The 12842-nt window shown below is 41.5% G+C and overlaps 1 protein-coding gene across 4 annotated transcripts in view; it reads right to left on the reverse strand.

The window, feature by feature from the left end:
- Positions 1-4246: 4246 nt before the first annotated feature.
- Positions 4247-12842, reverse strand: part of LOC137092972 (caskin-2) — a 95243-nt gene continuing 86647 nt past the window's right edge. For 3 of the 4 annotated variants that reach the window (XM_067457565.1, XM_067457593.1, XM_067457585.1), the window contains 8 exons: positions 12453-12516; positions 11154-11248; positions 10841-10951; positions 10650-10751; positions 10422-10560; positions 6985-8619; positions 6067-6313; positions 4247-5930 (listed from right to left, as the gene is read on the reverse strand). In XM_067457565.1, coding sequence (XP_067313666.1) covers positions 5834-5930; positions 6067-6313; positions 6985-8619; positions 10422-10560; positions 10650-10751; positions 10841-10951; positions 11154-11248; positions 12453-12516 — 2490 coding nt within the window. In that variant the 3' untranslated portion in view covers positions 4247-5833. The remainder of the gene's footprint in view (positions 5931-6066; positions 6314-6984; positions 8620-10421; positions 10561-10649; positions 10752-10840; positions 10952-11153; positions 11249-12452; positions 12517-12842) is intronic. The other variant, XM_067457574.1, reaches the window with a different exon arrangement.

Here is a 12842-nt window from a genome sequence, read left to right on the forward strand (position 1 = left end):
TTTCTGCAGTGTTTTATGCTCGCTGGTGACCCCTGTTGGTCAGAACAGTGGAAATACAACACAAACTCAGGCCACACGTACATAAAAAGACCTCTTACAAACACATTGCAAATGTTTTATTGAACCTAAAATCTATCAAATGCAACGAACTACTAATCTAAGAAGATTAAATATCAAGTGTCTGTATAATACGAGTTCTTTTATCAGTTTTCAGGGCTTTTTAGGTTGACGCATATAGCAGAGAATCGACTGGGCTGTTACGTATGTGACTTGCTTGACGTTAAAAAGAGTTATTAAAACAACTCTTTGAAGTCTTGGGCTGTCTTACACACACACCAAAACGTGCGCACAAATCGCAGCTCTGAAAGCGTGTGATCCCTTCAGTTCTGTTGCGTGTCTTGGTACGCACTCGAACTGTCAAATACACACACAGTTATGTCAAAATGGCTGTCTTGATGAGTATTCATGTAAACCCAGTCAGTTATGCTTTAAGTGAATGATAGCAGTCGAGGAAAGACACCTAATGCGTGTCAATAGGATCCGTGCATTAGCTCTTAAAGTGACAGGCAGCTAATACAGTAAACCTGTCTGTCAAACAACAGAAGAAAGAGAGAATATCACTCAGTGCTCTTGGTTGAATAACCTTTGTAGCTTTATCATGCATCAGTGTATATTTAATTCATAGGAAGACTACTGTTTTTAGTTATTTTTAATAAAAAAGATAAATTAAAATAACAAAAATAATCGTCCAGCCCTAGTTCAGGATGTTCATGATGTTGAGTTTTAGGTTGATATAACTATATTACCAAGTCAACCAAAGAGTTTTTGGTATAATATTTGCATTGCAATTTTTGTTTGTTTACATTGATGTTAAAATGATATTGTCAGATTTATGACCATTTTTTGCTAAAACACTGCTGGTCACTTTCAGAAGTTGTAGCAATGCTTGCTTTCCCCAAAAAGAATGTGAAACACATAAATAATATAATTCTCAGTTTTTAAAGCAGCACTAGGTAACTTTTCAACCTTCATAATATATTTTTTAAGACTCTTGTGATGATAAATCGACTTACAATAGGTTGAATGACACGTCTGCCATAGCCTGATGGGCTCTGTATCGTTTTTAATCGTACTTTTAAACTTCGGGTTTCGGGTAGTAACCCGAGAAAAAAAAGAACTACAAAATTCGACTGCTTTACGGCATATACGTCACTTCCACCGACACCCACACTTCCTTACATTCAGACGTGCGAGCCCAACTTTGTTCGTCGGATAATATAGTCATGTCCGAAGCAGCAGAGACAAATAAGAAAGAAAAGGTTTTGTTGGAGGAAAGCAATAAGAGGAAACGAAAAAGTGATGGGATTAAAGGCAGGACGAGGATCAACATGTGACCAGCGTTTGCTCGTCGGCGTGAGCTGAAGGAGGCGTGCCCGACCGATGCTGTCATGCTTGTTATGGTGAATACCTACCACTCAAACATTGAACTGAAGTATCATATAGATTCTGTAAAACGCTAACCAATAGACTACTATAATGACGCTGGCTTGTAAACGTGAGCATCATGATTATTTGGCATTTGAAAAAAATAAAACCCATGAAATTATATTCATATGACATGCTGAAACATGCCACTGACTGTAACGTTACCTGGGATGAAGACATTTCACACGCGATGCCAGAAGAACTCTGAACTCCTCTTGCAGTGTTCAACGACCCGCTGCACCACTTTTATGAAGTTATTTGGCCCGCACCGGACCACTGTATATATTTTTACAACCCGCCGCGCACCCGCGACCATTAAATAGACATACGGGGTCCGCGGGTTATGAGACGACCCACGCATCACTAGTTCAGGGCTATCAGGGTTGTCATGTCAACAAATGCACGCGCGATGGCATCCCCTGTTGTAGGATGACAGCTCTTACGACAGTAGTTGAGGACATTATTTTTTCCAAACTGTAGGGGGACCCCGAGAGCAAAAGTAGCCAAGTGCGGCTTTAAATACTTTTTTAAAATATAATTTAAATAGATTTTAATACACACTAATAGCAATATCGTATATCGCATATCGAATATCGCATTATTTAAGAAGATTTTGCATATTGAATTTTTCTTCAATATCGCACAGCCTCATCTTAACAGACCAATAATAGATGAACTACTGTTATTACTTTTAATTATACTAATGTCTAATTAAACAAATGTATAAAACTGATCAGAAATAAGGTGAAATCCATTGAACCGCCGAACCACTGATTCAAGAGGTTTGTAAAGGTTTAAAAGCTTCATGAAGCAGTTTCTAAAGTGCCCATCACTTACATCTATACCGCTACAATACACAATAGCAGGGGTCCCCAATCTCAGTCCTGGAGGGCCACTGTCCTGCATAGTTTAGCTCTTTGATGTGCTTATTGATTAGCTGTTTCAGGTGTTTTTGATTGGGGTTGGAGCTAAACTGTGATTAGGGACCCCTGCACAATAGAATCCTTTTTAATTAATGATAACCTTCCCAAAACTTGAATGACTGAGATTCACTGACCTAGCTCGAGTCAATATGATGATCAATGGAAGGCCAAACTTCTCTGGGTCTGGCTCAAGATTCCCTGATCTTGTCTGTGCTATCACACGCAGCGCCATTCAGTGTTTGGTTCAATTAAAATGAACCCTGGTGTGATTGATTGCTCTGTTCGTGCGATTCAAATTTGAATAAGTGTGAACGCTGCCGTCTGAACCCCGGAGTGCACAAGAGGACTGAGACCACTAAAAAGATGGGTCTCATTTCGCTTCCAAACAAACTCTGGTGAGATTCGACTGAAAAATGAACACATAAACGAACAAAAAACAGTAATATGTAACCCTAAAAGGGCCAGAATGCTCAAGCATACCTTTTTTTTCTCGTCATAGTTGTGATGCCCATCAGAGTTCGGTAACTTCAGGCGTTGACCCTCTCAGTCAGATCCTGATTTGTGTGTGACGGAGGGATTTCTGACAATGTTCATGAGTTCTCAACTGGTCAAACTACCATCATATGTAGCTACGAACATACAACGAGCGCCTTTAGCCCAGAATACAGCTCTGTTTTAGATGTTCGGCAAGTGCCGTCATGAATATCAATAAAACCTGACCAATCTGTTACATACCTTTGATATATACTGACATCCACCAATCACAGTGGCGATAAAAGTCCCATGATGAATCAAAGCTCATCACAAGCAGCTTTTAGGAAGAATAGATAATGCTAATACATAGAAGGTGCACAGTGTCATTCACACAAACACTAACACCATCATTAGCCTGACAAGCCAGACCCACATCAAGATGTTTGGTATGGAAACTCACCATTGATTTTGACAGGGCTTAATCCGAGGGGCGGGATAAACGGTTGTCTTTCAAACTCCCTCTGCACGCGATAGGATAGCGCTACCAGTGCTACAACCAACCAGAGCAACGAAGGTGAAACTGAGCTTGTTGATAGATTAAACATTCGCCGTATCCGGTCAGCAAAACTCCAAACACATCTTCCCTTTTTAAGAATGACTTCAGTGCCGTTCTTTGTTCTTTTCTCAGAGAAAAGCTTAACTCCAAGTCTTCCAGAGTCGTGGTCAAAGCTGATTCGAAAGACCGCCGTTCGCCAGTTTCTGTGTTTACAAGAAGCACGCAAGCGCAACTCGGCCCTCGTCATTATGGCCCCGCCCACCGACTCTATACACGACGTGATTGGAATTTAATCACATGGACACATGGAATTTAAAAAATGCAATAAACATTCATTTAAAAACTTAAAACCCTAATACATGTAATGGATTAGAAAAAACTAAGGAGAAATTTGTTTCAATGAAAATACATTAAATGTGAAGTGTCCACACAGAGATTTCTGGGAATGTCAATTTATGTTTTTTTAATTGGAAAATACACAATGACTTGTTCTTTTACACCCCCAAAAACTGTACATTTAACTGTATTTTACTGAAAATTTACATTAAATGTAAGCTTAGATCTATTACAGTAATTCACTGTATAAAGTATGAAAACTTTCTGTTAACAAACTGAATGGGATTTGTACTTCGGGAACCAGCCATTGCACACTTATTTGAAAGCTGCTGTTAGATAATCGAAGGTAAATGTCGTATTATGCTACTATGAATTATTGCTGGTGCAACCCTACCTTTGAAATCTGGGCCAGTCAGACAGAACACCCTAAATTTTTGCACTGTAAATGCTGAAATGACAGATAAAAAGAACAGAATAGCTAAATTCATTTAATAAAAAATGTTAACAAATTAGAACAAAGACAGGCTTCGTATGGAACAATCATATCAGAGTGTTATGTTTATCTAATCAAAAACATCACTAGTATATTATAGCATTAACATAAGTAAAGGCCCGTTCATACCGAGGACTAGAAATATAATAACTACATTTGCATTCAATCTCTTTAAATTCTGGTTCTGTGGATTTATTATCATTATAGCTGTGGTGTGAATGTCACAATTCTCATAGAGTTGGAACGATAATTTAAAACTTCATAGTTTATAGTACTTGGTGTGAACGGGGCTTAAATGCAATTCTAAAACATTAAAACGGCCTTCAGTTAAACAAATTCCATTAATTACATCTTGGTTAATTGGGAGACAGAACCTGAATGTAACATCCATTTAAACGAACGGCACACAAGAATAGTGTGAAAATATTCCACATCATATCAAATTATGTGCAAAAGGGGAAATGCCACTGGGATAACTTTCATTAGTTTAGCTGCAAGATAAGTCTGTTAGCATTAGCATTATCCAACATTTGAATAAAAATATACATAAACTTTGGTACAACAAACACGTTTGCGTCCCAATCAAATATACCTTTAGTGTACAATATACATATTTTGATAAAGTTTAAATACTATTTGGACTAATATAAGTTTAAAGATGTTCAAAAATAGTTCATGGTAACTTAACCCTGAATTGCTTGCTGTACATTGATGCTGCTCTAGTTACATAAGGCAGTGTTACTGTTTTCATTTCAACATGTTCCCTTTAAACCACACTTTCATACAAAAATAAATGTCAGTCATGTATTTTAACCTGCAAATCTGCAAGGTGATTAAGATACAAGCACCAATCCTTCCAAAGGCTAGGACATGGATACCTGCTTCACTTGCTTAAATGGATAAAAGTCCTCCTTACAAAACAAGATACATTTTAGAGCTTAACTGTGTTGAAATATATAGTTATATTAAAGGAACAGTTCACTCCAAAAATTTAAATCCTGTATTTTTTGTCTTGACGGCATGTTTCTGTGTGCGTATTATTAATTCAAAATGTTATCCTTTTGAGTTTGGATCAGCATTAGGGCAAGTCAATCACTTTTTGGGTGAACTGTCCCTTTAATCTTTCTAGAAATGTTTTGAATCAGTGTAGTGTTTTGAAATGTATATTGCTTTAGGAATGATTCTCCTAAGTGCATTTCTTCTATCTGGGTCCATCGCGTAGGGTCCATTGGGGTCACACAGTTTAGACCCAAAAAGAACAACAAATGACAGGACAAAATTAAAAACACAAAAACAAATATATATGCTGGTTGATTAGAAAATGGAATATAAACAAACAAGTACAAACGACACCTAGACTGACATTAGTCAGTGGTCCAACTGTGGTCCAAAAATGTCTGTGTGGTCTTTGTAAATAGAGGTGCCCGCTTTTGTGTTCAAGAGTTCTTCTCTGCTCTCCATCTGAAATATAAGGCAGACGAAACCATGCTTCTATACGTAGATCTCTATCATCCTGTTTCTGGGCCATCACAAAAAAAAACCAAACAGCTCCATCCAGGATCATTTTTAATCCAGCATAGCATCCAACTGATCAGCCAGGTCATCAAACATGTTCCCAATGTCATCCAGAATGTTCCCCGCAGACTTCACCATGTGAGAAGTGCTAAAAGAGACGCAACAGAATGTTTAATTAGGAGTGATACATTTGTAACGATTAAAAGGAAACTGAAAAAACATGAAAGGAACAGTTTGAAAAATCTATCATTTTGGTGTGAAAGCTGGTGGAAAGTGTCTCTCACCCCACGTTGTTGTTCTCAAGAGTGAGTTTTCTCTCCACAGCCTTCAGTGCTTCCTCCAGGGATGAGCTGGTCTTCTCCAGCCTCTGATGCTTCAGTGTTGACCCTTGACCACCTTCCACCAGAGCCTGGGGCCTTCCTGACGTCACACTTTGACCCGTGTTCTCTGCTGAGGGCGAGTACGGCACAGGAGACTGAGGTGCCGCAAAGGCAACGCTCTGTACAACACTGAGAGTGACACTGGAGCCAGCTGCGGACAGAACAAGAATCACAGAATAAACTCACAACTTACTGTCCTCTGCATATACTGTAATCAGGGTTGCCAGGTCTGTGCAATAAAAATAGTTGCCCAAATGGCAAATCAAAATAATATGATTCTTCTAATGTGATTTTCTCCATTGGAACGGTCGAATTCTCCACTGAATTTGTACGTCTTGAGGGAGTTTTGGGAATGTTGGAGCACCGAAATCACATGCACAGGGATGGAAATCAACCCGCAAAAAATATTTTTACCTGCAAAAACAACTTATCTTAACATCTTTGCACACTGATCACAAAGGGGCCGCTCGCCTCTGACACATAACATAACAAATGTGAGAGCCTACGGTCTTAACAGACACACGTATGCGACAGCCATTGTAAGTACACAAGACAGTAAGTGCATATGAAGTGTGCCATTTGGGACACGGCCAAAGTCTGTATCCTTGGAAGGATGCAGCCTCTGAATTGAGACTTTCTGTCAAGTACCTCTGGGAACAACTTATAAATCTGACCATTTAGATAGACCTATTTGCTAAATCTAGCAAATGAATAAGGAATCTAAAATTTAAGGTTTGAGGTCAATGAATTTAAGCAAGTTATCACTTCCCATGCAACAGCAATATTAAGTCAACTGAATTTATTTGTATCTGTTGTCTGTACCTGTTACAGGAGCAGGGTGAGGTTTAGAGGTGTGCCGTGTTGGATTCAGGGGGCTGGGAGGTTTAGGGGCAAGAGGGGGAGGTGCTTTCACTGGTTTGGCTGGAAGATCCACACATGGCAGACTCATCTCTGTTTCGCTGATGCGGAGCTTCACCATGTCCTGAGTATCTAAAGCAGGTGTGTTGTCGGACGCTGTGTTTGGATTCTCTTTCTCCTTTGGCTTCTGCCGTCTCTTCACTGTGTCTGACTCTTTCAGGTTGAACTCTGGAACTTCAGGGGTTTTGGCTGGTTTGGCTTTCTCTGGAGACTCAGAAGTGGTCTCCACCTTGAGTGGCCCACCAACTTTGGGCCTCTGTTTGATGGTGAGGTTGCCTTCCTCCGCAAAGGGGATGCACTCACTGGAGCTGCTCTGAGGAGAGGATGAGCTCTCCAGGCCAGAATCCTTCGTCCCATCATCCTCCTCTGTGTCAGATTTTGTTGCTCGATCAGTATCCGGTTTGGCGGATACCGGGCTGGGTTCACTCTGACTCAAAGGTCGGCGTCTGGACCCTTCATTGGTGCTAGAGACAACTGCTGTGGTTTCCGGGAGGAGCTCCACCGTAGGCACAGGTAGGACTGTTTCTAATGCAGCTGTGATGCTCTTTACGCTCTCAGGTCTGCCGCTCTCGACTCCTCCAGAAGCTGGCGCTGGTGTGTCTGAGACAGTTTCGACACTAGTGCTGCTGCTGACAGAGCTAAGGCGTTTAGGTGGCGGCGGTGGAGGCCCTTTACGCCGAGCCCTAATGGCGAAAGAGTGGCTTCGGCCGATGGACTGCTCAGGGGCGGACTGAAGACGTGCCAGCTGGCCCCGGGTAGGCTTGCGGCTCAGCGTGGCATACGAAGGCATGGCCATACTGGCTAGCTGAGCTGCTTCATCATCATCCTCTTCATCTGGTTCACCATCCGACAAAGCATACCGGGACAGACTTTGTGTACGCTTCTTGGCCACGCTAGGAGAGCGGCGGTCAAGTGTGGCACTGTTATATTGTGCACGGAGATAATTGAAGGTTTTATGAGAAGGAGAACCTTGCGGAGAAGGAGCAGAGCCCAGTTTGGGTTTGGAAGGCACCGCTGGGTATTTAAAGCCTGCGGACGCGCTGAACGGCAGCTGTTGTGGTGGCTGAGGACGTGGGACCTGGTCACGGCCTTCTGGAATGTTGCGCTCTTTACCAGGACTGCTGTCTGGGCTCGTTAAACTCTCTCGGGAACGGCTGTAAGGGGTCACGGCTGAAGTGGAGGAGGGAGTGCTGGGGGGCTCCTGAGAGCGTCCGGAGCCTCGAGAGCGTGCGTCGATGCTCTCCTGACTGGAGGACATGCCTACTGCGTTCTTGATGGCCAGTCCGTCCTGACAGCCGCTGTACTGGGAGGACATGGCGCTCTGTAGCTCAGAGCTAAGCTCACTGTCCTGGAAAGTCATCATCTTGGGAGTGTGGGGTGAGGGGAGGTCGCAACTCTCAGGGGGCGGCTCGATAGTGACCAGGTCCAGGGCAGCAGGTGTTTTGCGCCGCAGAGTGCCCTGTCCTGATTCCGCCAGCAGAAGAGCCTTATGAACATCACACAACTTCTTGACAGCAAGCATCATCTTCTTCTGATGGCCTGTCAGAGACACACACACACACACTCTTATGGTAGATGTCACACACAACAGGATATACTTCACAGGATATTAGGGGTGTCCCCGGCTAAGGATTTACACATTCAAATTAGAATTGTCGAATCTTTCTATGGTCGACAGATAGTCGAATCATCTACGTTATGTGTGTGGGTGAATGGGTTGGGAGGGGCACGACACTAGTCAGCAGGAGGGTAAAACAATTTTTATTTTCCTTTACACACTGCACACAGCAACAACTTTTAATAAAGCGACCAAAACTGCCTGCCAACTGACAGACGAACTGACGATGGCTTTCTTATTTAGGTTTAGATAAAAGGTAATGTGGTGGATAAACATTCGTAAACTGTTTTCTCATAACATGTAAAAGCCGCAATCGAAATACAGAACATCACACAAATATATTAAAGAACATTTTGATAAATAAACCTAAAAAAATACCTGTCTAGAGAAGAAAAGAAACATTTGAGTTTGTTTATATGCACGTTCTTAAGCCGATTGTGCCTAAAGCGGGTCACACACCGGACGTGAAGCTCAGCGGCGCGTCTCAGGTATCTCACACCTCACTCGCACATTATATGCGCAAGCTGAATTTTGAATCGACTTCTGACAGAAGAGCTGCACGATGAATGTATCTTGTAGCACATGGTGAAATCAGTACATTGACGATTTGACAGAAATATAATAAAACCTTGAAATGGTGCTCTGTGGCAGGGCAGGATTTTAAACAACTTCCTGAGTCGCTGAGGACAGGCACCGAATCCTGCCACCGGTGTTTGTGTACTCATTAAATATGTTCAAATTTTGCGGTACGAAGCTCAGCACCCTTAACTCTTTACCCGCCAAACGCGGAAATTTCCGTTATTTGTGAGAAAACGCTTCCAGGCCAATAACGGAATTTTCCGGGTTTCCGTGTTTTCACTGTCGGGCGCTAGGGGGTGCTATTGCGCATCTTCTGAATGAGTAGTACTGGATCTCCTGATCAAAACACGCGCGAGTAAGACGCAGTAAAACGAGCGATCGCATGTAATCATATGCATATGAAAAATAACGTAATCATCATCATTAAACAGCATATGAATCAAAACGATCTAATGTTACTGAATGAAATGTGGAGCCAGGACGAGCTACAGGACTGTGCAAGCATTATGGGTGTTGATGGACTCGATCTACTCCATCTGTGTTTGATCATCGCTCTGAATCTGATCTGGATACAGTCTTTCACAAAAACAGGATTTTCTCAGCTTTTTGTTCAAAATGTTGCTTTTTTTTATGAAGCGTACCCATATTCAAGGAACGCATGAAGCTACAATAAAATGTTTTTTTTTTTTTGTTTTTTTTTAAAGAAGAGGGTCAGCTCTTTATTTTGATATATGGCATGCTCAGATATTCATTAAACAGAATATTCTATGGGCTATTACATTTTTTTGAAAATTGTCAAAAACCCTGGCGGTGGCTGGCAACTTTTTTTTTAAACGCTGGCGGGGAAAGAGTTAAAGGGGTCGCACACCGGACGCTCAGCACCGCACTACGTCTTTAAAATATTGAGCACCCCCATATTGCCAAAATGGTATGATCCTAGTTTCATAACACCCATGAAGATTCGACCATAAGATCGGTGGTCGAATCCGGCTCCGCATATCGATGCATCGAATCCTCGACTATTCGGGGTCACCCCTACGGGATATATTAACTGAATTGAGATGAACATTTTTATTATCTTGTTAAAGCTGATTCACTGCAGAATTTTATATATATTCTCACTTTAGTTCTGTGTTATGCTCACCTAGTTTGGTGATGCCTATCTCCTGTAAATCTTCCCACGTGAGATCTCGGACAATGTTTATCGAGTCATAGCCGTTCTCCGAGAGTTTCTTGTGGTACTGAGGCAGGCCTATGGCGCTCAACCACTCTCCAAGATCCTGCTAAGAGAAAAGATTTGGCTGTGAGTGAACTGAAGACAACGCCGTAGACACACATGTATGCATACAAGCTATAAAGAACAGAGACTTACTGGTATGTACTCTGGGAGCCATTCTGGAATGCTGAGGTTGCCGATCTCCAGGGAAATCTTCTTACGGTGACCCGGTTTGGTCACACCAATAGCCGTAAGATCCTGAAAAAGAGGCATAATACTCAATCAACATCAACCCTATCCAGACTAAACGGCATATCTCTTCAAAGCAACATGCGCGTTGATCGTACCTCTGGGGTCATTCTGCTAATGGTAGGAACATCATAGCCAGCATTGAGGAAGTTTGCGGTGTACTGCTCCAGCTGAAACTCACTCAGCCACTGATAGATGGCCTCTGCATCCTGACAGTGATAAAGACATGAAGATCGAACTGCTGTTATAGGACTCTTTTAATAAATCACTAATCCTGCTATGTACAAAACCAAGTGCAGACCCAGATGTAGAACGCTGCACCAATATTTTTATTTTACAAATAATTTGCCATATTGAAATATGTTCAAGTTGGTGTCATTCACTGTAACGGGTTTTTTTTTTATTTTTTACCTTTCCCTCTAGCAGCTGTTGAGGACGCACAAACTGCTGAGAGAAACCCTGCTCTCCCGCCCTCTGTGTGGGCAACACAGGTCTGCGAGGAACTCCTTTAAAACACAACACACATACTCATGTTAATATATGCACGCCTAACAGCGTTTTCAATGTCTTTGAATCACCCGGTGAGTATTTTTAAGATCCTCAAGATCACACAGGTGACGCTTTGATATTTTGTAATATAAGGCAACAATATTCATACATTTTACCCTATTTGGATGAACTAGTTTTCATGGAGGATGCTATTGAAATTCGTGTTTCACAAGTGCACTTTGTGATTTTAATCCCATGTTTTTCTCACACAACCGAAGCAAATTACCTACTGTTTTTCGGCAAACTCAACAGTCCTCAGCTAAATCTAATCCAGTCTGAATGCGAATGTCTGTGATTGCGATGTTGTATTAATTTGCACGCCGGGTTGTAATCACGAGAAAAGCACATATCCTTGTAGAATTCGTAATTGGGACTTGCAAGTTGTGAATTTTCGGAGAGCTCCTAGTTGTACCACGTGATCTCTGTACCTACCTACCTGAGGTACCGTATGCACACCAATCTTTCGCAAGCATTCATTTAATTTCAATATGGATGGTATCTAATGAAAAAATTAAATAAATAAATAAATAAATAAAGCCAAATCATGGAAACTGTGAACACTGCCCATTTTCAAGTACCATGTCAGGTACTGGACTAGATGTCTCCCCTCACTTGTGTTGCCTCCTCTATAAACTCATGTGAAGTTTATTTAAATAGAGTTTTAATAAAAAATTAAAGTTATATCAATAAGTAATGAATTGAAAGATACGTCCTATGTGATGCACACAAGCACAGCAGATGACCTCCTGTAATGCCCATGTTTAGACAACACACACTCCCACCTCTGTAATAAACACGGACGTCCACGTGTCCAATCCGAATCGGTACATGAAATTACAGGCCGCTTTTTCCACGGATGCCATCCATATTGAATTAAACTGAAAGCATGTGTGCGTAGTGCATGAACTGACAATACACATTCAGAATGGATTAGATTTCTCAGAGGAACATTGCCGAAAAACAGTATGCAATTTCCTTTGGCATTTTTACTGAGGTTGTATGAGAAAAACATAAGACATGATAGATTCAGACAGGATACAAATCACAAATTAAGCCAGTGAAACTAGTCCCCTCTGAATAGGGCTAAGAGTCCAAATACTGTCACTGTAAGCTGTATACAGATGCACACATAAACATGTCACAGGTAAAGTTGCTCATTACCTGTGGGTGCGTCAGGATGTTTGGTTTGGTCAGGCTGTAGCAAATCCACAGCAGAGGGTGCCGTCTGCATAAAAGGATAGAAAATGTTAAAAGAAACCTTAGCTATCGAACACAGAAACAACAAGCGTATGCCTGAAACTAAAAGGGGTTTGTTAAATGGCTAGTTTAACCAAAAATGAAAATTCTGTCATTCAGTTCAAACCCATAAGACCTTCGTTCATCTTTGGTATTTTTGTAAAATATATTTTTGATGAAATTCGAGCGCTTTCTGACCCCCCTATAGACAGCAACACAATGACCACTTTCAAGACCCGAGGTTTGCTAATATAGTCCATGTGACTCCAGTGGTTCAGCCTTAATTTTATGAAGCGACGAGAATACTTTTGTGCG

This window comes from Pseudorasbora parva, chromosome 2 (assembly GCF_024679245.1).
Source record: "Pseudorasbora parva isolate DD20220531a chromosome 2, ASM2467924v1, whole genome shotgun sequence".
Taxonomy (NCBI): domain Eukaryota; kingdom Metazoa; phylum Chordata; class Actinopteri; order Cypriniformes; family Gobionidae; genus Pseudorasbora; species Pseudorasbora parva.